The 26,709-nt window shown below is 42.8% G+C and overlaps 1 protein-coding gene across 3 annotated transcripts in view; it reads left to right on the forward strand.

Moving 5' to 3' along the window:
• Window positions 1-1,981: 1,981 nt before the first annotated feature.
• The window catches only part of RALGAPA2 (Ral GTPase activating protein catalytic subunit alpha 2), a 214,841-nt gene continuing 190,113 nt past the window's right edge, over window positions 1,982-26,709 (forward strand). For all 3 annotated transcript variants that reach the window (XM_075267599.1, XM_075267600.1, XM_075267601.1), the window contains exon 1: window positions 1,982-2,383. In XM_075267599.1, the coding sequence (XP_075123700.1) occupies window positions 2,278-2,383 (106 nt within the window). In that variant the 5' untranslated portion in view covers window positions 1,982-2,277. The remainder of the gene's footprint in view (window positions 2,384-26,709) is intronic.

Below are 26,709 nucleotides of genomic sequence, written 5' to 3' on the forward strand. Positions count from 1 at the left end.
AGCCCAGCGATGACGCTAAGCTGTGAGGAACGCCCCCCAGTACAAGTCTGTGGACAAGTACAATCAGGAGAGGGGGCCCAGCTAAACTGTCAGGAACTCCCTTCTGATGATGAGTTATAACAGGACTGATATCTCCTGCCCTGGGGCACGGGAAAGCCAACAATGTACTGAATTCAGCGCACGGTCGGCGTTCTAGTGGTATATATCACATAAACCAGATGTGCCTGAGGACATGAAAGTCCTCTTTAAAACAAATCCATCTAACTCTATATAACAACGGATCCCAAGGGACTCCACTGGCTATAACAGGGTCTGTCAGTTATCCGGCGTTTTTGCGGTCACATGACCTGACATAAAAGCTCTGTTTGCATGACTTTTTATCCATGATTTTAGACGGACTCTGATTTAGGTTTCTGATGAAGCCTCCAATGCAGATGTGAAGGTGGTCTACGTGCTTATCCACTTCAGTAAGTACATCGCGGAGAGGTTTTAATCCCCACATAACCTCAATAATATCTCCCCAACCAAAAAATGGACAGCAAATGGAAGGGGGCTTCAGTTTTTATTTCAAGATTGTAGTGAACGGATACAGACAGAAAGTCTTCCATCCTCTGATGATAGCCATGGACAGACTGCCAGTAGGTGCAGTGTGTGTAGTGTATTCTATTAAGTAATGAGTGTGTAACATGCAGGTGCAGAGCTGTGTGTGTAGTGTATTTTAAGTACTGAGTGTGTAGCATGCAGGTGCAGAGCTGTGTGTGTAGTGTATTCTATTAAGTACTGAGTGTGTAACATGCAGGTGCAGAGCTGTGTGTGTAGTGTATTTTAAGTACTGAGTGTGTAACATTCAGGTGCAGAACTGTGTATATTGTGTACAGTGCAGAGGGGTGTGTAATGTGTTCAATGCAGTGTTGTGTGTGTAATGTGCACAGTGTAGAGTTGTGTGTAATGTATTCAGTGCAGTGCTGTGTGTGATATAAGCAGGTGCAGAGTTGTGTGTGTAATGTTTACAGTGCAGAGCTGTGTGTGCTGTGTACAGTGCTGTGTGTGTAATATGTACAGTGCAGAGCAGTGTATGTACTGTGTACAGTACTGTGTGTGTACAATGCTGCATCTATAATGTGTACAGTGTAGGGCTGTGTATGTAATGTGTACAGTACTGTGTGTGTAATGTCTACAGTGCAGAGCTGTGTGATTGTGTGTACAGTACTGTCTGTGCACTGTGTTCAGTGCGGAGCTCTGTATGTGTGTACTGAGTATACAGCAGGCAGAAGTGCTCAAGCTGTGTACTGTGTATAGACTGTGTGTGTAGTGAGTATACAGCTGTGTACAGTGTAGTCAGTATACAGCAGGCGGCAGTGCTCAGGCTTTGTGTAGTGAGTATATAGCTGTGTGTAGTGAGTATACAGCTGTGTACAGTGTAGTCAGTATACAGCAGGCGGCAGTGCTCAGGCTTTGTGTAGTGAGTATATAGCTGTGTGTAGTGAGTATACAGCTGTGTACAGTGTAGTCAGTATACAGCAGGCGGCAGTGCTCAGGCTTTGTGTAGTGAGTATATAGCTGTGTGTAGTGAGTATACAGCTGTGTACAGTGTAGTCAGCATACAGCAGTGCTCAGGCTGTGTGTAGTGAGTATATAGCTGTGTGTAGTGAGTATACAGCTTTGTGTAGTGAGTATACAGCTGTGTGTAGTGAGTATACAGCTGTGTGTAGTCAGTATACAGCAGGCGGCAGTGCTCAGGCTGTGTGTAGTGAGTATACAGCTGTGTGTAGTGAGTATACAGCTGTGTGTAGTCAGTATACAGCACACTGCACTGCTCAGGCACTGTCCTCGTTCTCCGCTCCCATCTTCCTACAACCAAGTGACAAGCAGCAGCAGCAGCAGCAGCAGCAGCAGCCTCCAGGAGCGGCTCCTCCCACACACGTGACTACTCACATGACCATGACGTCATCGCAGGTCCTTTAGCCTAGCAGAGTCTCCTCACCCTCCCACCTCTGGTCTGACGTTGTCGCTGGTCAGTTCCGTGTCTACACACCCCAGGAAGGAAGACAGGAAAGAGAGGGCAGAGAGCCGGGAAGAGCCGCGGCCAGGAGGCTGGAGGAGAGGGGAGTGCACACCGGAGCTGTACGGACTGAGCTCGGCGCGTCCATCCTGCAGAACAATACACGAGTGGTGGACATGCAGCCTGAGCTGCAGTAGTATCAGCAGTAGCCTGTAGTGTCATCCTAGCGGACCCCGCACCTGCACCTGCCCTGCTGACCCTCTGCCCCCAGCGGCATGTTCTCCCGCAAAAGTCATGGAGACCTCAAGAAATCTACACAGAAAGTTCTGGACCCAAAGAAGGACGTCCCGACCCGACTGAAGCACCTGCGAGCTGTGCTGGGTGAGTAGTGATGGGGCAAGGAGGCAGCGGATACTCACACCTGAGCCTCTGTCTGCATGTCCTGCTGCGGCGGCTGTACAGGGAGACTGTCATTACAAGCTTCATAGGCAGTGTGTAGTATTAGTTACATTGTATGTACAGCCCGGGAGTGCTCTGTTACATTGTATGTACCACCAGGTGTGTTCTCTTACATTGTATGTACAACCTTAGAGTACTGACTGTCAGGCGGTGTGTAGTATTAGTTACATTGTATGTACAGACCAGGTGTGTTCTGTTACAGTGTATGTACAGCCCTGGAGTACTGACTGACAGGTAGTGGTTACATTGTATGTACAGACCAGGGGTGTACACTGACAGGCGGTGGTTACATTGTATGTACAGCCCTAGAGTACTGACTGACAGGTAGTGGTTACATTGTATGCACAGCCTGGAGTGTTCTGTTACATTGTATGTACCACCAGGTGTGTTCTGTTACATTGTATGTACAACCCTAGAATACTGACTGACAGGCAGTGGTTACATTGTATGTACAGACCAGGGGTGTTCAGTTACATTGTATGTACAGCCCGGGAGTGCTCTTACATTGTATGTACCACCAGGTGTGTTCTGTTACATTGTATGTACAACCTTAGCGTACTGACTGACAGGCAGTGGTTACATTGTATGTACAGCCCTGGAGTACTGACTGATAGGCAGTTGTTACATTGTATGTACAGCCCTAGCGTACTGACTGACAGGCGGTGGTTACATTGTATGTACAGCCCTAGCGTACTGACTGACAGGCAGTGGTTACATTGTATGTACAGCCCTGGAGTACTGACTGATAGGCGGTTGTTACATTGTATGTACAGACCAGGAATTTTCAGTTACTTTGTATGTACAGACCAGGGGTGTACACTGACAGGTAGTGGTTACATTGTATGTACAGACCAGGGGTGTACACTGACAGGTAGTGGTTACATTGTATGTACAGACCAGGGGTGTACACTGACAGGTAGTGGTTACATTGTATGTACAGACCAGGGGTGTACACTGACAGGTATTGGTTACATTGTATGTACAGCCCTGGAGTACTCACTGGCAGTCAGTGGTTGCATTGCATGTACAGACCAGGAGTATTTAGTGACAGTCTGTGGTTACATTGGTTATTGAAATATTTTATTGTTTATGTAAGGTGTATCTGAATGAGTGTAATATAATCTGTTCCCGGTTGTCCAGAGTCCCTGCTGTTTTCTAAACCATTATATAGGTGTTAGGAGGAAGATCATACACTGTATTTGGTTAAACAAATCTGAAGTATCCAAGCAGTAGTGATGTAATAGCAGTGTGACAGATCATGAGAAGTAGCAGTAGGTGCCATTTGCTGTATTATATTTGCATAGTATTATGAATGGGAATTACAAGTAACCATGGGGCCATGTCGTCTTCAGCAGCAAGTTCAGATGATGAAAGTTTAGGTTTATTTTGGTCTCTCTTATATACAGAAATTAGGCACATAATGATGTCACAATACAGGGATAATGCACATGGTGATGTCTCAGTGCAGGGGTAGTGCACAGAGCGGTGTCACAGTGCGGGGGTCGTGCACATAGTAATGTCACAGTGTAGGGGTAGTGCACACAGCGGTGTCACGGTGCGGGGGGTAGTGCAAACAAAAAGGAAATGCAGAAAAATATAATTCATGTGAAATAAAGTTATGATGTTCCTAGAATAATGAAGTAATGTCACAGTATAGGAACGATGTAGAAAATAATGCTACTAATTTTGCAAACACAAATTTAAGGCTGAGGCCTCACATTGTGGAAATACAGGTTTGTTTGTTTTTTGGTGCAGTTTTTTGAGCCAGAGCAGAAGGTAGAAGTATAAGAACTATGAATATTCCATTCCTCTTGCAGCCATTTTTGGCTTTTGGCTCAAAAAACGCAGCCAAATCTGCAACCAAAAAAAGCTGCGTTTCCGGAACGTGGAGCCTCAGCCTAATAGTATTTTGTAGCTTCCTTCACTGTGAGCATTCTGTGGCCCAGTTTCCTAGACTTGTGTGTGTGATATGTGTCAGATAGATACCGCAGTCTTTTCTGTCATTGTAGGTCTGGCTACACGGTCACTGGTTCACATGGGTTGAGCAATGAGTAAGCTAAACATGAAACTAAACTAAAATGTTACACTTGTGGGGCAGTGGTTAGCACTGCAGCCTTGCAGCGCTAGAGTCCTGATGTTCAAATCCTGCCAAGGGCAAAAAAAAACATCTGCAAGGAGTTTGTATGTTCTCCCCGTGTTTGCATGTGGGGCTCACAATCTACATGAGAAAAAAAAAGTTACACTTGTGTTGATCCTACTATATACAGATGACATGTTATTCTACATACTGCCTCTTATCTTCATCCTCCATACTTCGGCCTCCAGCTCAAAGATTGCTTCTCTTGATAAAAACTGTGTCAGTACCATAGCACTAGGGCTCTGTTCACATCATGTTTAGGCTATATGTCTAATATCTTTGGTTTATTTATTATATGCTGTAACTTACGCTTAGATTGTTGTTGACCAGATATGCTTGTGGTGTACTGCTTCAGTTGAAAGGGTGACAATAGGGCATGTAGCAGGAACAAGTGAGCCCGGTCGGCAGCCGGAGTTCTCTGTTTGGACCATGGTTTAAGTGTGTGCTAATAAAGCTACTATTTTATGGGGTCTCGCTATGTCACTGGACTATTTTTAAGTTGAACGTGTGTCCCCATCAATGTCAAGGGGGGGTATGCCATGTGGGACTCCTCGGTGAGCCAAAGGATAGCGCAAACCACAAGCAGGAATAAGACAAGACACTAAGAATAGGAATGGCCGCCATGTAATACTATATTCTCCATACAGTGACATTAATCTAAACCTTTACCTGGCAAAATCATTTGTTTGCCGGGTGACTCGGGTCAAAGTGGACGGTTATAGAATATAAAAGCATTTACATCATTGTTGCAGCACACAGTTATACAAAAGCATAAAACCTCAGCTGTATGGCTCAAGCACAGTGTGAACAGCCACATAAAGTTATTCTAAGTTTTACTAAATACGAGTAAACTTCCTAAAATACCATGTGCGCTAACATTCACACTTCATTTGCAGATCTTGCTGTCTGCAGCTACAGTATGCCGGGTGGGTGAATGTTAGTGCGTTTGCTTTCTTGCCAGTGACATGCTATAGATCCATAGCGACTTATACCCTGTGAATGGTTGTACTTAGTCTATGGATGCCTTATTATTCATAAACTAAAAAAAAAAAAAATCAATATGTTTGTGTTAAGTGTTCAGTTGTTTATAAAGATCTGTTGGAAAAATGTTTTAGTTCTGGCAGAATGAGTATAGTGCAGCATAAAAAAAGGCTTTCATTCGGTAGGTGTCTATAACCTTTAAGGGGTTATCCAGTTTACAAAGATTAGCTGCAGATCCATCCACAGCACTGCTAAATCCTCACTGTTCCCTTGTGCACCCTTGGCCTTATTTTACTTGCTGCTCCCTGTATCACTGTTATTTACATGCAGTGAATGTGTGAACTACAATTCCCATGATTCATCTGCCTGCTCTCACTCTGCGTTTGTGGCTCCCATGGGGGAGTGAGCATCCAAAAGAAACCTCACAGCCTCATGTGACCTCAGATGTGGGAGTGATTTATTACCTGGGATTTCATTGAAGAGGAGAGCAGGCTGATGCATCATGGGAAATGTAGTTTGCGCACAGATTCACTGCATTTAAGTAAGTGATACAAGGAGTAAAATAAAGCCAAGAAAAGAGTGCTCGAGGAAACGGTCAGTAGCACTGCTGTGGATGTATTTGCAGATCATTTTTGCAAGTTCGATAACCCCTTTAAGGCTAGGGCTACTCAGTGACTTTGGCAACCAGAAGTCGAAGTCACAGCAGTGTCGGGGTCGTAGTGCATTCACTTACATTAGTTGGAGGGGTTGCAGGATGAAATGGTGATCTTTGGCCATGTGCTGGCTGTCCTGGCCAATGTTGCTGGGTAGCTCTAGCCATAAATAAACCCTTCCGGTACATAGAACTGAACTATTTTATCTCCTTATATAAGAATGTGTGAGTATTCCAGGTCATATCTTCATTCCCAGTCTTACGCTATCAGTGTTTTTTCAGGCACACTTTTTAATGTCGTAAATTAATGCTGTTATGCAGATCTAGAGACTTCTTTCCACTAACAGAATGACACTGAATGATATTTCAGCTCAGCGAGAAGGGAATGAGGTTGAGCTTCAATGTTACACTTACCCTGTGTAGAAATGTGGTGCTGGATGTGAAAGAGAGCAGATATGTACCCTGTACAACCCGATAGAATGATCCCATGAATACTCAATAGGAGGTTTACCATCCCCTATATCCACAGGATATCCCAGGAATACTCGATAGGGGGTTTAGTATCCCCTCTATCCACAGGATATCTCAGGAATACTCGATAGGTTTACTATCCCCTCTATCCACAGGATATCCCAGGAATACTCGATAGGGGGTTTACTATCCCCTATATCCACAGGATATCCCAGGAATACTCGATAGGGGGTTTACTATCCCCTATATCCACAGGATATCCCAGGAATACTCGATAGGGGGTTTACTATCCCCTATATCCACAGGATATCCCAGGAATACTCGATAGGGGGTTTACCATCCCCTATATCCACAGGATATCCCAGGAATACTCGATAGGAGGTTTACTATCCCCTATATCCACAGAATATCCCAGGAATACTCGATAGGGGGTTTACTATCCCCTATATCCACAGGATATCTCAGGAATACTCGATAGGTTTACTATCCCCTCTATCCACAGGATATCCCAGGAATACTCGATAGGGGATTTACTATCCCCTATATCCACAGGATATCCCAGGAATACTCGATAGGGGGTTTACCATCCCCTATATCCACAGGATATCCCAGGAATACTCGATAGGTGGTTTGTCATACCCTGTTTTGTATTCACACACAGTGGAGAGTTGTTCTCTTGTGCCCGACTCTCTCCATTCACTTGTACTGGTCTTCTAAAAATGGACAAAGCTGCCCACTGTGGATACCTGATATGGAAATACCCTTTTAAGCTTTATAGCTGGAAGAAGCTCATATGTGATTTTGCTTTATTAACGTGGTTTACTAGAAAACTTCTCCCATTCTCATTCTTATTGCAGCTAATATTTAGTCTCTTAGGCTCCAAAAACAGTCCGTGTCATGGCTGCATTTATTGGCTTGGCTGAAATCAGCAAACTTACTGGGGCAGATTTATTAAGCCTTGTATGTCGGTACTCAAGGCATAAAAAGGTCACTTATTATTATCATCATCATCATCATCATTATTATTATTATATTTTTTAATGTATATTGGGTTTCTGTACAAACATTTGGGGCTTTTTTTTTTTGCACCACCCTTGCCACTTTCCTGAAATGGGGTGTAAGGGCGTTTAAGGGACAGTGCCAAAGATTTGCCCCAACTCCTTATTGTACACTTCCTTTGCCACTTTTTGCAAAAGTGGGCTGAGCAGGGCAGTGATGCCTCTGCCCGACATATTTATTATAATCTGTGCCAGAAATCTGTTGTTAGTTACACAGGAAATCTCTGCCCATTCCTGACTGGTTTAGATTTCCATTCTGGTGCTAGCTTGACCAGTCAGAAGGTGTTTAGTAAGTGCTGATGCATGCACATGGTTAGCTCATATATGCCATATCATTAAGACTGCTAGTATTTAATGGTATTTATCGAGAGAGGGTTTTTTTTTTTTTCCCATGGGATTATGCAAGATTATTTTTTCCAGAAACGGCACTATTCTTGTCCATTGTTGGTATATTGCACCCATTTGCTTCTTTTAGTGTTGAGTAAATATGGGATGGTTGCTGCAGTTAGGTCTGTAAAAAGTAATGGGCGGAGCGACCTGTGTAGCACAATCTAGACAATACATACAATAGTAAAGGTGTATATATAGTATATAATGAGCACCTGCTATCTCGCCGCTGTGACAGGTGTCCGCTCAATAAAATTCCTTGTCTGCAGAAAACCAACAAGAAAAGTCTGTTACTTGTATTATAGTACTGAAGGGAGGGTAGGCCGCTTCAGCATTAAAGGGGTTCTGTCCTCAAGGCACTTGCGGCTTTCCTAGTGCTGATTTCCCTTGTTTTAGTTGTGGGAGTCACAGCAGTCAGACTTCATAGAGGCCGGCCGACTAAATCTGTGCGACTGCTGAGTAAATGGATATAGATGATGGGGAAACAAAGTGGCATAGCGCCCTCCTAGGGTCACTGTCACTTCTTTCTAGAAAATTGGGGAAAGGAGTTACATCAATCAAAATTCCACTGATCCTAGACTTCCAGTGATTTCTTGGCGATGCCGCTGTGATGTCATCTTTCCTGACATGTCTAAGTAATATAATTCCGGTGCATCTTCCTAAAGGAGTTTTCCTGGGATTCTGTTACTTACTGCCCGGGATCTTTGTGTCGACTGACTAGTCTTGTGCTCAGAGCCGCCAGCTGTGAAGGACCCCCCCTAACTAGTAACACCCATTTCTTAATTTCTTGAAAAATTTCTAGGAGGAATTACAGAGGGACGGCTCTACAAAGAATGTTAATATTCTCCAGAAATATAGGAAATACAATAATTTAGTATAATAGACAAGTCCGGAGAGCTGACAGATCCATTTTTAACTGCTCCACACTATTGCAAAATCCATAAGTAGTGAATGTATAGAAGAAAATGGCCCAAGTGAATTGCTTTTAGCACCGTGAACATATTTATATAAGAAGTAAAATCAATGCTTCTTGCCTTTTCCATTCTGTGATGTGCAGATGGCACAGTCTGATCCTGTGTTTGATACCGGGGCATCTATTATCAGTATTATGTGTACGCCTGGGTACGGTCTCACTTTTCCATTCTTTTTCTCTAAGTCATCTTGGAGTATTTTAAGCAAATGGCAGGTTATTCAAGGTTAATCAATAAAGTCTTGAAATGTTCTCCCAGCTATCCACGTGGCCGGTTCAAGAACACATCATGTCCTCAGCAATGCAGCGGTCCGTTGTCTGAACCGACCGTATTAATGAATAAGTAATGAGGAAATGTCTATTCAGATAAAACTTCTCCCTTGCACATCTCAGTGCCTGTAAGCTCGCCTTGGAAGGGTTACTGGAACAGTACCGGTGATAGACATCAAATATCTAGTACATGTAGGTACCCCTTGGCTCTCCACAATGTCACGGCAGGGGCCAGATGTCCTTGCACTGTGTATTGATATGTGCCACCAGATTTTCCAGTGACACTGTAGGAGCATGGACATCCATTGTGTCATTGAGGACTGACTGCTCTACTAGGCAGTAACCCATTGTTACGTAATAACTTGAAGTTTTTTGCAAAAAAATCTCACAAGACGAATTCTCGACCAGTCTACTGGTTGTGCCATTTGCATTATTTGGTTATCTGTTCATATCACGTTTTTACCTTCTGTTGAGGTATATATGGAAGGCGGTTATGTATCCCAATATATAGGCATACAGTCAGAACTATCGCCCAGTTTTCCACTGTATACCACATCTTATCTGTTCGCTTTTTTTCCTTTAAATGGTTTTTCTGTATTTGCTATATGAAATGGCATAGTTACCTACACTATTCCACCCTGCTAAGAAAAAAATAAAAAATGGTGGTATACTGAACAACCAGAAGCCAGGAGGTCATTCTAAAACTAGTGGCCATCCAGGGTACGGGCATTGAGATAGTCAACAGCTATAAGTACCTGGCTGTGCTCCTCAATAATAAGCTGGACTTGGCTGATCACCTGGAGGCGCTGCACAGAAAGGGCCACAGCCATCTCTACCTACTCAGGAGGCTGAGGGCCTTTGGAGTCCAGGGGCCACTTCTTAGGGCCTTTTTCAGCTCTGTGGTAGCATTAGCCATCTTCTTTGTATGACCTGCTGGAGGAGTAGCATACCAGCTAGGGATAGAGATAGACTTGACAAGCTGATTGAAGGACCAGCTCTGTCCTGGGGAGCCCCCTGGACCCAGTGCAGGTGGTGGGTGACAGAAGGATACTGTCCGTGGTGAGCTCCATGCTGGAGAACAACTCCCATCCCATGTATGAGACTGTGATAGCACTGGGCAGTACTGTCAGTGACCGACTGCTTCACCCCAAGTGTGAGAAGGAGCTATCAGAGGTCCTTCCTCCCAACCACCGTCAGGCTGTACAACCAACACCGAGCTAAGTGGAGATCACTCTATACAGAGAACTGAAAGATCCTAAATTTGTGATATCCCGTCTACTACCTTTTTACCTTTATTTTTTTTTATCTGTTCCTACTGTCACTGCAATGCCCTTACTTTGAAGCTTTTGTATATTGTATTATCTATGCTGCTGTAACGCTCCATATTTCCCCATGGTGGGACTATTAAAGGATTGTATTTTATTTTATCTTCTCTTATTCTTCTGGTCTGAGTTTTGTAAGTGTAGCCCTGAGGATAGGCTTGGCTCATATACCAGAGGGCCATATTGTAATGTAAACCGCAGGAAGGTAAAATGATTACTTATTTTTAATTATATTTAATTTGTTAATATTGTATAATTAATTAGATCCATAATTTGTTCCCTATTTACTTTCATAGTAAGCCATCAGTGGCTTTGTAATGAATTAGAAGATCTTTACTGCTTCTGACAGACCATGGCTGTCAGACCTTTAGGAAGGGTCTGAACCTTGTCTTATAGTTTTGGTTTTGCAGGAAAATCCCGTCCTGGGAGTCCCATAGAAACGAATCAAGCAGTCGAGCATGTGCAGCAGTACTCCATTCACGGGACACTTAGTGGTGCTTGTGGACCCTTGCTCTCCCATAGATGAACCCTTTAAGCTAAGGCCACATATAATAAAATGCAGCTGCAAATACTACAGAAAAAAACAGCAGAAAACATCAAAAGGAGTGAGATCTCCGTAAATAATACGGGTAGAACTTGGTGACAATCTCATCTTTCATGTGACATGAGAACCACAGTATATTGCCTGAGACGTGTTTGAAGTGACCCCCTTCAGGCTCAGTTTCTCTGTATTAGGGACCATTCACACAATAGTATTCCACCGCTGTGTGCTGGCCGCTGTATAAGCTTTGTGGTGGCTCAGTATTTAGCATTGTATCTTTGCAGTGCTGGAACCCTAGATGTGAATGCAGCCAAAGCCGTCATGTGCAAGGAGTATGTATGTTCTTATGTTTATGTGGGTTTCCTCTGGGTACCCCGGTTTCCTCCCAAACTGCAAAGACATTCTCATAGGGAATGTAGATCGTGACCCCCACTAAAGACAATGACGGCATGTCTATAAAGTTCTGTGGGCTATGATGGCGCCATATGTGAGTAAAAAAAAAAAAAAAAAATTTAAAGCAACAAAATCTTCCCCAAAACCTGAAATGGATATTCCCTAAAATATTAGTTGGAGACCTCCCAGTAGCAAATTTATATAGGTGTATATTATACTAGACATACTGATGTATATGTTATAGCGTCACATTGTCATCTGCATTCATGTTAATGTACAAGACTGAAATCTTATATAACCGCCCTCGCCCAAGAATTGTTCCAGTAATACATGATCTTCAGGCTGTTGTCTTTATTCTTCTCTGGCTGGAGATTGCACCGTCATTCCTCATTATTACAGCGAGGGGCCGAGGTGTAAAGACAGAGGCGCACGAGGTGTAAGCTCTGTGATAAGAAGAATCCGACACAAGCAGCCATGGGCCTGACATTCAGAGAAGGAAGATATTGCTAGAAGTTCCAAGTATTGCCTAGCTTCCTTGTAAAGCGTATTCTTGTCTCTATTGAAATATCAGCCAGTTTAAAGTATATGTTAGGATTATAGAAATAACGGTTCTCTCTAAAGTTATGTTTGACACCCTAAGACCTGGTTCACATCTGCGTTTGGGTTTCCATTCGAAACTCTGCTTGGGGACCCCCCCCGCATGGAAACCTATACACATAATAAACACGCAGACCCCATAGACTATAATGGGTCTGTGTGGTTTCCACACAAAACATGTAGAGAGAAAAGTCCTGCAAGCAGCACTTTTTGTCTCTGCATGTTTTGTGCAGAAATCACATGGACTCCATTATAGTCTATGGGGTCCTCAGGGTTCCTTAGGTAACTGCTTTTTTTGTGTATAGGTTTCCGTTCAGGGGTGCCCAATTGGACTTCCCGAACAGAAACCCGAACGCAGATGTGAACTAGACCTAATAGGGAATATTTATGAAGACTGCTAGTTGTTAAAGGGAGTCTCCAGAGCCTGACATACCAACGAAGGCTCTATTCCAGAGATACCACTGTCTTCCTCAATATGCAAATGAGCGCTTTGGGGTAATGAGTGTTGCCGCTTATCTCTTTGGAGCGACTGCTCTTATTGTTCAAAGAGCTCATTTGCATATTGACAAAACCTGACTGTATGGGTCCATGGAGGACGGGAGTAGCACACAAATATTATCCATGTGCTGTTCACGTTTTCTCATTGACCGGTACGTGCACCCCTGTGATTATACCATTACTATACACGATGATGCCCTTTTGCGTACGGATCATTTACCATAACGGCAACAAAGATATCCATGTAGCTGTTTTTGTACATCCTTGTGATATACCGTAACATGGTAGAATGGGACTACCCTACCCTGATTGTGATACTACTTACACACAATTGCTAGTAGTTCATTGCCTTGTTTATAGGTTGGAGGCCTATAGGAAATCCTTAGCTGCTGTGAGCAAGCATGTTTCCTTCCTAATATTGCTTGAGCAGCATGCTTGTTATGTTTTAAGCTATTATTTTCATTGACTATGTACTTTTATACTGCTTGCCAAGTATGATCTACTGTAGCTGGGGTGAAGATTGTTTATTCGGTGCTGGAAGTCCATAGACTATTCATTACAGCAGAGTGGATGAAATCGTGTAGGAGAAATGATTCTTATAGGGGCTTCATAGCCTTATAGGGGCCAATATTGATGGCCCTGCATTAGAATGTGGCACCTTGACTGTGAGCACCCCTGGTGGCCAACTGTTTAGTGGCAGGTTCTGCTGCCATCAGTATTGTGTATATCCACCTAAATCCCCTTTACTTAGTGGTGGTGGTCCTGGGTATTGTGGCTTTACTCCATTCACTTGAGAGTTGGATCCCGATTGATCTGATATTGATGGCCTGTTCTAACGATAGAAGATCAATATTCTCCTCTCAGGAAATCCTTTTATGTAGGTCCAGTAACTTATTGACTTAATGGAGACCCTAGAGAAATGTACTCTTAAGGGCCATGGGATGTTTAATTGGGTACCATAGAGTGTTGTCAAAATTCTCCCACATTTCCTCTGTACCTGCAGAAATACAGTAAGGCCTCCTAGAAGTCTGTGGGTACAGTTAGGAAGTTGTATGAAGAGATGAGTCCGTACACATGGTGTGTTACCCATTCATTTTATTAACACACAATAAAAGGAAACCTAGCACAACAATGTGGGGACAAAGCAGAAAACTCTTTATAAATAATGGCATATATGCCCCACTCTATATAGTATAAGCCCTTAGTTCTTACCATCAAATATGGAAACAAACTGAAGGACCCAAAGGTCAGGTAAATTCAACACTCACGGTAAAAGAAATCCAATAAACGCCATAATTTTACCGAAAATACAAAATCATTTTATTAAGGAATACATAGATTAAAGACACACCATAAGACATGTAGACCAATGAGACAACCATATAAGAAGAGCTAGCTGCATCACAACCACCTCAGTTGAAAAAATATACTATGTCAATAGAACATATGAGGATTGAAGAAAATCCCTATATCTCACTCAAAGATGGTATAAACATGTGAGTGAATATATGAAAATTGCAGTGTCTTGATTGGCTAATATACTAGAATGGGGACATATATGTATATCCAACATACTATATTATTGGATTTCCCCCTCCTCAGTCATTTGGCATAACTAACACTGGTATCAATCTCTGTGCAATCTGACATAGACACTCTTATTAGGGTTGGGCAATTTTCATTATGGCGTTTATTGGATTTCTTTTACCATGAGTGTTGAAGTTACCTGACCTTTGGGTCCTTCTGTTTCTTTCCATTCATTTTATTGACTGAATTATTCGCCTGCCCCTATTATTGGATAGGTAGTATATTCACACGTTACAGTTTTGGTAAGTAATAGTGGTGTTGAGGAAGACTCAGCAAAATGTATGCCAGCCAAATAGGATTTGTTCAGTGTGCTGACCACTACATGGGCACAAACCCATCCACTTCCGACACCATGTTGATATGGGCAAAGGAAGTGGCCCATTAAAGCTTTTTGTGTGGGGTCTGTTTATTGGCCACCACACCCATCAGATATTTATGGACAACGCCTTTAACGGTCAACTTTTACTTTGTGCTAAAGTTGTATTAAACTTTTATGTTTTTCAAAGCTCTTCTGGTTTCCATTGAGAGCAGAAAACCCCTTCAATGTTTATCCAGTCACAGAGGAGCCCATTCAAGGTGCCCATTTAGTGCTGGGATCCGCAGGGCTATGGAGTTGAAGCAGTGGTGAAAAAAAAGTTACCGTTTCTAGCTTCTAAATAAATCCTGAATTATTTTATATATTGAATTGGATAAATAATTTACTGCATATTTAGTTTACTAGCCGTAATATTAATATCTGGCTATTTTTCTGTATTAGGCTTAGTTCACATGGCGGATTTTGCCGTGGGACCCACAATCCTGCACAATTCCTCATACTATTCACTTCAATGGGAGGTTTAGGTGGATTTGGCCCAAGGATCAAACAGGATGCTTTTTTTTTTTTTTTTTTTTTCCCCCATCTACTGGAAAAAGGAAGGTTTTGTGTTCCATTGAAACAAATGGGAGGCAGAATTTTTGTAAAAATTCTGCTCTGTTTATCTAGCCTTAGGTTACATTCACACCTGTTAATCTTGGTCTTTTGGTGAGCTGGATTTACCGGCCTGAACAGTGTGCATGGAGAGCGACCCCTAGCAGTAACTATGACATTAGGAGGCCCCGCAATATACAGGCTGGTAAATCCACCTCAAACACAAATCTAGTTTCACTGGTAAATCTTGGTTATATGAATGTAGCCTTAGAGGAGCTTTGCTGCTTCTGTCTAACCATAGAGGAGCTAGAATCTGAATTGGGCTTTAGAAAAATACAGGAGTTGGGAGCTAGTTGTTTGGCCTACCAACTTGACAGGCCTGGTGATCCGTGCAGTGCGCCCTTTAGTTTCAGATGACCCCCCCCACCACCACCACCAAATATAAATGTATTTTATACAATATACGATACTGCAATATAAAAATCTGTGGGCCAGAAATGTAAATGGTAAATTTTATTGGTTTTGGTGGAATTTTGTTTAGTGCCTTTTGGTGTCATAAAAGACATGTAACATTTAGTCCAAGGGAAGGTGTTGTCTATGACCAGCCGCAATAAAAATAATGTATAAAAAAAAAGTTCTAAACCACTCCTTTCCCTAGAATACATGTAAAAGTAGAAAATTACTATGAAACACATACACATTAGGTATCCTGTGTCTGACAGTGCCCGATCTACTGAATATAGGGTATCTGCAGTGCTCCTGTTCCATCGGGAAGGGGTTAATAGGAGCACTGCAGATACCCTATATTCAGCCAGGCTGAATTCCAAGTGGGGGGAAAAAAAAACCCCCAGTCCTCAAGCTCAGGGAAGGGGCAGACAGACAACCAAAACACCCCCTCCCCTTCCCTAGCACCCAGCAACTACTGCACCCAAAAACTCAGACCATTTTTGAAATGTTCCACTAGCTGCTGCATTTCCCCCCTAGGCTTATACTCGAGTCAATAAGTTTTCCCAGTTTTTTGTGGTAAAATTAGGGATCTCGACTTATATTCGGGTCGGCTTATACTCGAGTATATACAGTATATGTTTTATTTACAGCATTCCATATACTTCAGTGTAATGGATACCAACTTATTACAATGTACCTCATATTGCTCAATACTTCCCATAGGGGACAAAAATGTTCATGTATGCTCATAGACTTGGTTATGCTAAGCTCACACTAATGTTAGGAAACCCTATCCGCTTAAAAAAGTTACATGCATGAACCCACGAACCCCATAGACTATAATGGGGTCTGCCCAGTTTCTTGCGGGACTTTTCTTTACGCCAATTTTAAGGTGGAATTGGGGACGGAGTCTTGTACTGAGATTCAGATGCTAGTGTGAACCTACTGTTTGTAGCAAGTACATAAAAGAAATAGCCAGGTGCGCAATGCTATTTTATTTTTTTGTTTTTTTAACAAGCTCCCAACCATGGTGTTAATTATCATTTCTTCTATACCACAAAACTGGTGTAGAGGGATGATATTGAGGCACACATTTCTTGCACCAATTGTGCGCCTCAAGCCCCGGGTTACACCTCGTCCACCACATTCTGCAAATGTAGCAGGGTGGCCCGGGTGGAGACACCTCATCCCACAGATTTACTAAAACTTGTGTCAGTTTCTGGGCATCAGTTAGAATAGAAATCTATACCCTTTACTACCTGGCGTATATTTCCATTCTAGCACCGGCATCTGCAACAGATATTTGAAGAGGCTGCAGGCTCTTCTTAAATCTCATGAACCGAGTGCCAGGTGGGCCATTTTGTAAGATTGGTGTACAACTTGCCTGTCTTAATAAATTTGCCCACTTGATGGAAATATTTCAGACCTCTCTCTAACCCCATGCAGTGTGTCAGGAGCCTTTAATGACTGTTACTTAACAAACCCGTCATAGCTTGAATTATGTTTTTCTGTGCCTGTGACGGATTAAAAAACTACATTTAATAGTGCAAATGTGAACCTAGCCTTGGCTAAAGTGACCTGTGGATTTTTATAAGCGACTAGCCTCTGCGTGTAGTTGGCGTCGATGATCCACCTATATTCAGCAAATTGCTGCTGTCGATGGTTTGCCTGCTTCGGCGTTTTGGCAGTTCTCAAGCTGACCTGCTGCTGAACTTGTTCCTTGCACCGTGCCTGTGATTGTTCCGGCATCGTAGCAGCATGCTGGGACACCATATAATGAGTGTGTTCTTGGCGTCAATGATCCCCCCCCCCCCCCCCAAGCTCCCTTCATAACTCTTGTTTTAGAATTTTGTGACAAATTATAGTAGCTTTTATTTTTCCCAGCATGTTTAAAATTGGCAAACTGCCAATTTGGATTAAAGGTGTTTGTCAGCAGCTGCCTGGAGCAGATCAGATAATACGCAAATACTTGTACACGATGGACTCAATGTTAGCTGTGTGTTTACATATCTGGAGATAACCTAGATTTATCAGCAACCTTCAATTAGCTGAGAAACTGCTGCCAAGAGCTGTGTAATATAGTATATGAACATAAATTCATAACAGTCGTGAAGCCATGTCATTTACCGGAATAAAAAGTAGCCTGTGTGTTAATTGAGGTTACAAACTACCTCTGTGCGTTGTTGAGTAACAAACACACAAACATCCAAACTTTCACATGATGTTAGTAGGATTTTGGTGTAGAGGATAGTCAGATTATATAAGAATCTGTTCCCATAGTTTCCTCACATCTCAATCAAAACCACTTGAATGTTGTACAGGTTACTTTGTCATTTCATAGGAGTCCTTGGCCGTGGCTTGTTGAGTATAATATTGTATATAGATAGGGTTAGGGTGAAATTGACCTGAGTGTTTGTGCAGTGATGTCTAGACAGATTGTTTTGCTCATGCCATTGAATAGTGTTCAGAGTTTTTATAAACTTTCTTTTTCTCCCCCCTGGTTGCAGGTGCAGTGGTAAAGGTCAGTTTTGTGAAAATAACCTGAGCGCCTTTTAGATGAGAAGAAAATAGATGTGATTTAGAGCATCTCTTCTCTGCGAAGCCATACCCGCTGGGCTAAATGTCCTGGTGTGGGCTCTGTCTAATGGTGCCCAGTGGGAGATAGAGTACTCTGTGAATTACAGTGGTTAGTGCAGCAATTACCTGCAAGACTTTGGCATGGAGAAAGTCGGCCGCCATAAATTGTTCTGTGTAGATAAAATTAACTTAAGTGATACAAAGAAAAAAACCAATAGGTGGTGACTGCAGGGTGTAAAAATCCTCCGATTCAGTAGTTCAGGTAGTTAGTTGCTTCCTGTTTGCTCTGTAGTTAAGATACAGCAATGTATAGGGGGCTGTGGTTGTTAAGCTATAAACTACCTATTACTTACACTATGTTCACACTCATGTTCGTCTCTATTATTCAGGTCTGCATTGGGTCCCTAAAGATGGAGAGCTGTTCACTAATAAGGCAGTTACCCATGGATCCCAAAGATAATGGGGTCCGCTGGGTGTCAGTCAGGTTTCCACCGCTTTATACTGAAACCAATGGAGCTAAAAGTCCTCCATATAGACTATTCCCTCCGCCAATTGTAGGCGGCATCTGCAGCAGAGTTTTTTTATGGAGACCCCAATGCAGATGTGACTCTAGCCTAACATAGCTGTTACATTACAAAGTCAAGACATACAGGTCTTGCCCCTACAACCACCTTGGCCTAAAATGTTGGTCTTGAGGGATTCATAGCATCTTATCTGCTACTTTGAGTCCAGTTAAACTACAAGCTGCGTTCATTATATGAAGGGCATTTCTCGGACCATACCCTGTTTCCAGTATGTGCCCAAAATCTTGTCCATGAGGGGAGTCAAGTTATTTGGACTCTACTATATGAAAACTGTCTTATCGGCAATTTCCATGCGAGGTTTCCGTTTTCCCAGTCACAGACTTGAACGTGTTACATCAGTTCATTTGTGACTGTGGTGTGAGGAAAAACAAATGGCTGCCCCACTTTGGAAGAGCGGCATGCAAGGGATCCATTTTTTGTGGTCTAAAGTGAAATTTATCAAAGACTTTGTTCTTAGTATAGAGAAAGTATTTAGTTGTGGAGAATTGCGTATGAATGGATAGAGAAGTGCAAGGATGGTCACACAAGTGGTGACAACATTGAGCGCACGCACTTACAGTGATGGATGAACGAGTGACATTGGATTATGTGGGAAGACATTTGCAACTCATGAAGATTCATGTCTGGTAAAAAGGTGAAGGGGGAGCGGTGGGTTGGGGGCTTGAAGCTCTGCCTAAAACAACTTTAAATGAGGGAATACAGAGCTGGCTGACAGATGGACAAAGTATATTGAAAAGCAGGAGATTATGTTGAAAAATGATGTATTTGTCTTCTGTATAGCCTGATAATTTTTGGCCTCCCCATGTAACTATCTTATCTGTATTATCCTATCTATCTATCTATCTATCTATCTATCTATCTATCTATCTATCTATCTATCTGTCTATCTATCTATCTGTCTATCTATCTCCAGTCTGTCTATCTATCACACACGTCCACCCATCCGTCCTTGGCCTGCGTCTTTAGTTGACTTGTACCCCCTTGTAAATTATTTTAATTTTTCTATGATACTAACACAGCCCTGGAGTCTCAGATATGTTTTGGGCTGGCCATTGTACTGTTCAGATGGGACTGCCTGCGGATTCACAGTCTTACTCTCGAATGTTACAGCCTGTAGATGGGTATTAGGACAACTATAATAACCTCTCACGCTGAGCGCAATTCTAAGATATTCTAAGCTTTTTTGGCCTAGAAAATCGCATTAGTCTTCTGTGAGATTTGGCAAGTTGATCAAAGCACTAGGTTTATCTGTCCTGCTTTCTCTAATTCTTACTTCATGAGGCTAAACTACTACAAATGGAAAAGAGAATCATCCGGTCTCTTAGGTCCTTGCATTCTAGTCCCGATTGTTGTACAGAGCCACAAAACGTGCTGTAGATGCTGTGCTAAGGATAAGTGTTTTGCTTGATCCGAAGCATTATTCAAGGGATATTTATAAACTTTGCAAATCACAACCCTGATCCTTCCTACAATAGGAGATAAGACTCCTTAAGGAGGTCCCGAAATTATTAATGTCAGCAAACAAGCAATGCAAAGATTAGTCTTCAGTTTATAGATATGCAAAGTGCATTGGGGTTGTATGATGTGTAGTGGCAGGTTTGGGAACTTCACTGGTGTCCCATTGAAGTGTATGAGACGTTGTTGCTGTACCTCAACTTCTAGCTACACATCATAGGGCGAGTAAGCAGTGCACCTCAGGCATTTCTGACTCCTGCAGATCTAATATTGATTGGTAGGCAATCAATATTCCCAAGCTGGATAACCCCTTTAAAAGGGTCATCCGATTTGGGCCAGCAGTCCACTATGCACAGTTTAGGGGATAATGTGCAGATTAGTGGTCAGATTGCTCAGGCCCCGTTGATCATTTTGTCCCCAGTTCTAAATGCAGCAGTGTTCACCCGATGGTTGGGTGCTGTGTTCTCTGCTTCATTAATTGTAATGGTTGTGCCTAGTGATGGCTATCTCCAGCCATCCCATCAAAATGAATGGAGCAGTATGGACGTTGCCCAACCACCACAAAATCCCTTACACTTTACATCGGTGGGGCCATGAATAGATGGACGCCCATGATCAGCAAGTTATCATCTGTCTTGTGCCTAGGGGGTAACTTGCCCAGGTGGGAATATCCCATTAAGGGGAAGCAATGCTTATTATATTATATAGCATTAACCTACTAGTGATTTCCTTAGTGATAGTTTCAGGTCAGCTCTGAAGATATCACATTCATATGTATGTATTACGGTAAACTCACATATAGCAGATTTGTAGCCAACATTTCGGTGACTGCTCCATTCATTTGATGCACGTAACTGATATTCAGGGGCAGAAATCTGCTCCATATAAACATATCCTTAGGTTTCTGGTGCCTCCATTGTGTACTACGCACTTCTGGCTTTGTATTGTAGCCTACGGAAAAGGGATATTTTGGATTTTTTTTCTCAGAATGGACAGTCCATCATGGGGATGACATATTTCAGTATCGTTGTAGGAATATATTAATATTTAATACGATGTAATACTCCGTGTGGATGCTGCAGGAAGGGACTACAGACCCTAGAGCCCTTTTCTGTAATCCATAGATGTGTCACTAGTAATGTATATCTTGGCGTCTACCATTGCACTCATGATTAATGGTCTTTATTATATATACAGTGTATTTACTGAAGCAGTGATTTGTAGCGCTAGGTGTCATTCTTGTAATATCTTCAATTACTTATACTGAACCTTGTAAGAAGCCGTATATACCCTTAAAAATCTGGTGCACATGTTGTATCCTCAGTTGTTTCCATAAGAGAGCATATACGCTGGGGTTGTTAGTACATCCATGCTCAGCCTAACTTTGCCGGGCTTTTTGTGCTTGGAGCACCTGCTATGAGTTTCTTTTAGCTCCGTGACTTGATCTACTACTCTAACATGAACATGAATGGGGTTATATCTTGAAGGCAACCACTGTCCATATGACCCTCTATGAATCGGTAAGGCACACTGCTTGCTTTGCTGGTATCTTTCCCAGTTGCAGAGATATCTGTGCTGTTATTTTTGGTACCAATATCATTGCATGTCTTTGCAACATCAGCACTAGGTGGTGAGGAGCGCCCTCAAACCCCCTTGGTATACTTCAATAGCCTTATACTGTTAGGAGCGGGCGTTCCTCACGATGCCGCCCCCTCTGATAAGAAACTAACGGGACCAATGTCTCTGCAACCGTAGCAGACACCAGCAAAGCTGACGGGGTGCTGAATTCAGTGCACTGGCCGCTTACCAGCGTTATGTAACACAGCCAATATTAGAGGACATGAAAGGTCCTTTCTGAAAAGGAGTTTTGTTCATGAGAAGCTTATTACAAGGTAATCTAGACTGCAGCTATAACCTAATATACTATATAACCTTCCAGTAAAGGCAGATGACAATAAGAAGGTAAACCTCATACCGTTGCAGATACAAATATAATCTCCAAGCCAGTCTTCACAGCAGTTGTATAACAGATGACATAGTATTACAGGAACGGGTGTCGGCTAATAATCGAGGCTGTATTCTCTGCATTTAAAGAGGATCTTTCATCACCTCCATGTCCGTTCTTTACATCATTTAATAACTGCTCCTCCACTGATTCTAGTACAGTTTGAATTTCTTTCTCTAGCGCCCACCATTCCCGAGCAATCAATGCTGTTGTCTTTGTTGCCTGATATGCTCTTTAGTCTCTGTACTGTCAGGAGGGCGGTGTCAGGCAGGAGCAGGTAGGGGGGTGCGATTCTGAGCTCTGACACCGGCTGCCTCTGATTGGAGCTCTGAATCACGCCCCCTGCCTGACACCGCCCTTCTGACGCTACAGAAACTAAATAGCATATTGGGCACCAAAACTACCTGTGCTTTTTGCTTGGGAATGGTGGGGGCTAGAGTAAAACTTTCATTAATGGAGTAGAACCTAAGAACTAAAATTGATGAAGGTAATGAAAGGTCCTCTTCATAGGGAGTCTACCATTTCCCCAAGCGTTTTCAACTATCTCCACTTTGTTACAGACCACAGTGACAAACAATTTGTTATATGTCACTTATGGAGATTTGGTAGAGGACAACTTCGATGTCCTCTACAAATGATGCAGTTGGTGCACTGGGGGCAGACCTTCAGCTCCCTGGAGCCCTGTTCTTACCATTCAGACCACTACCATCTCCTGCCTGTGTCACCATGTACAATGAGTTGTTTCTCCCACTGCTATGACATCACCCTTCTTACTGTTGGCTCTCTCAGCGTGTGCCCTGGTGCAGGAGATTTCTTTGTCGTTAGTTTTGGCACCAATATCTCCCCACTGTCAGAAGGGAATTCCTGACGCTTAGCATCACCGGCACCGATATCTCCTACATTGGAGCTCAGTTTATCACGGATTGCAGTCAGAAGACACTGAGTGATATGTGTCATCTGAGTGCATTCCCTGATACATTCACGTTTAGGGGGCTTATGGATCCGTTTGATTCTGCTAACATGGATGATTATAGAGCAGGTCCTATTCTGCTCCGAGTTCCAGAACTGAATGGATCCAGAAACCCCATAGATGTGACTGCATCACAGGATGACACTCCGATATCTGTCATCTGATAAACTCAGCGCACAATTCGGATGCACCCTCGGTCATCTGCCTGGGCCCTTATAGTTCTTGTCAAGAGGGGGGGGTCCTACTTAGTGATTGACCGCCCCATAAATAGGTGACTGTTTCTAACTATAGAAATAGCAAATACATATATATGAGTAAATGACAAGTTACACTAAATCTTTTACGACTAGACCTTTTACTGGCATGTTGTTAAAAATCATATTCAGCCTTCTCTTCTATAAGGAAAAAAAAAAAAAAAAAAAGAGCCAGTCACTTAAAGGCACATGTGAATAGTGCCCTAACAGTGTGTGACGCTCACCCCAGCGGTAATAAGCGCACGGCTAGCAGCATAGGCAGGATGTAATTGGCCTTGGACAGGAAAACAGAAGGAAGCTTGCTCTGTAGCGTTCGCTTGACCTTTTTTTTTTGCCATTCTCCTGCTCTGAGTGTTTGCTCTGCTGCTTTCTTGATGTAAGTGAGTTGTGAAGGAAGAGGATGTAATGTGCAGATGGATGTGCGTATCTAGAATAACAGCCCTGAATGGGCAGCGCGCTCTGTCACTTCTGGCCTTTAGCGAGAGGTTTATTGAGGGGGCTCCTGATATTTCATGCAAGGCCGGACTAAGACGATCACCATTAGCATCTTTTGTCTGAAGCGCTTATAACTTGCTATGTGGGTTGTTGTTAACAAACGGACATAATGGTGCAACCCATAAACGTCGCACCCTTTTCTGTTCACGTATATAAATCATGTAGGAGTCGCTTAGTCTTAATAATAGATATTATGGACCCTTATACTATCATCAGGGCTTACTATGTATTTAGCATGACTAGGCTTTGATTCTCGTTGGGTGTATTGGCTGCAGGTTTTTGTCTAATAGACCAGTGGTACTCATCATGTGGTATGTGCACCCCAGGGGGTGTGCAACATGGTGCGAAGTGGCAGATTTAGTGACATAATCGTCACAATGCCACATGACCTCTAAGGGCAGAAGAGGATAGGTAGCCAGAGCCCAGGGGAGGTGAGTAACACTTGTTTTTAGTGTTTGTTCACCTCCTCAGGGCCTCTGCATATGATAACAGCAGTTCTGGTTCAGATATATTTGGACTCAACAAAACTGCCTTGCGCAACACGTATTCGCTTCTTGTGGGCTCTGGCGTCCCACAGCAGTAATTACTATTTATTACAAAGTCAGATTATGATGGGAGCAAATGGGCAATTACTTGTCATTGGGCCCTTGGGTGAAACCCATATCTGCCCATGGGGATGTGACCTTTAAAAAGTGGCAAGGTGTGAATAATCGTTCATTGTTGATCAATAGGGGTCTGCCTACAAGGATTCTTACAATTTATCACTGGCCCCTTTGTAGTCACTTTTTAAGGAAGTACACTACATCCACATTCTGTTTAAAGGAGCCGCAAAGATCCAAAGGTCGGTCAGTCCCATAGATATCTGGACTTGTCAGGGGTCTCAGTGGTCAGACCCCGTCATGTACACCATGTAGTATCTGCACCTCCGTGTCACTGTGTGTGTGACTTGCAGGTTGTTTTATAGAAATAGGAAATGTACAGGGAGATTATGTAATAATGAGGCCGGTGCGATTTCTTCTCCAAGTAAACATTTGCTAATTTCCTTTTCATCTCTGTTTTGACAGAAGTCTGTTCCTTGTAATACATGAAAGCTGTTCTCCGGTGCCGCAGCACACCCGTCTAGACGGCAGGCACAGTGCGAGAATAATGGGGGAGATGGAGGAAACTGGTACAAGGGATAAAGCCGGGCAGTTAGCTGTAGTAATCGGTCACATTCCAGCCCACATTTTATGAAGACCTTTTAAAGAATTGTTTGCTATTGGTTTCTTTTCTATCAGGAATTCTGCCATTTTATTTGTCTTTTATTATTATTATAGGGGTAGCCCATGTGACTGTGGAGAAAAGGCAACCTAACCCTCGTACTCTAGGTTCACACTAGCGTTCAGCCCTCTATAGTTTGGGTCTGCATTAGGATCTGAAAGACGGTGAGCCTTTCCACTTGTAGTTACCTGCAGACACCCCTGGACCCCGTACACTATGATGGGCTCCACTGGGTGTCCATTGACCTTTCACCAATTTTATACTGAAATTAATTGAGAGAAAAGTCCTGCAAGGAGTCCGATTTTTAGGCAGACTCTGCGATCCTAGAAAGATGTGAGCCTAGCCTTAGTCTATGAACTTTGCATCTTCTGCTGCTACATGGTAGGCCAACATGGGGTTGGTATTGACCAAAAGAACATAGAAAGGAAGGGGGAGGGGGGGGAGGAAACGAGACTCCCTGCTACTCCTGTATGGGAGGGGAATACACCTTTAAGATCCGGTATGATATTTACTTAATGATTTTACTAAAGGTGGTGTCTTGTGACGTATTACCGCCGGTGGTTGTTGACGGTCGGGGAGGGGAGTCTCGCAGGGAATGACTTCATTTTGGAATTATGTCTCTATTAAAATTCCTATAAATGTAGTAACAGCCAAGAAGTAGTTTGCATAATTCCTGCACTTGTTCTTCTGGTCTGGCATGTATTATTACACTTACACACTTCAGCTTGTCACACTGAAATCCTTAGGACTGAATCATCCTTTATTTTCCGTGAATAGTATTTTATTAAACCACTCCTAGAGCCTGACATATTGTGGACACGTTACATCACATTTCTGTCCATGTCACTTTGGTTGTGTTCCTCTTGAGCTCGGTCACCAATGATGCCATGTTGGATCTTGTTGATGACACTGATCCCTAGTAATGGAGGCCAGTCCACCCGTGCGTAAAATGACCTCTAATGGGGATCTTATTGGTGACCACCATTATTGTTGCCTTGTTTGGTTTGTAGAACCTGTTTTAGAGGGTCAACCACAGACTAGCTGAGAATCTCCATAGTCAGTGACTATCCAAGGGGAATTGTGGTGTAAGAGACCTGAGGAAAAGGAAGCATCATGTGGCATCTAATAAAGCAATGAAAGTGCTCCTTAAAGGGAACCTGTCGCATTGAAGATTGAGTCTGATCTGCTCATTGTGGCTTTAGTATAACCTGTAACTTACTAGTTCATATTTCTTTTCTTTCTATACTTAGGAGTCCAGTGATTGACAGGTTCCCTTTAAGAGCTGAATACTGGGCTAATGCGGGCCAAGAGGAAGGCCTCTCCTCTGCCGGATAAACATATCTTAAAGGGATAGATCTTAAAGGGATAGATCTCAAAGGGATAGATATCCCCATTTTATTTATAAAAACCAGATAATGAAATACGGATAT

The sequence above is a fragment of the Leptodactylus fuscus genome, chromosome 3 (assembly GCF_031893055.1).
Source record: "Leptodactylus fuscus isolate aLepFus1 chromosome 3, aLepFus1.hap2, whole genome shotgun sequence".
Taxonomy (NCBI): domain Eukaryota; kingdom Metazoa; phylum Chordata; class Amphibia; order Anura; family Leptodactylidae; genus Leptodactylus; species Leptodactylus fuscus.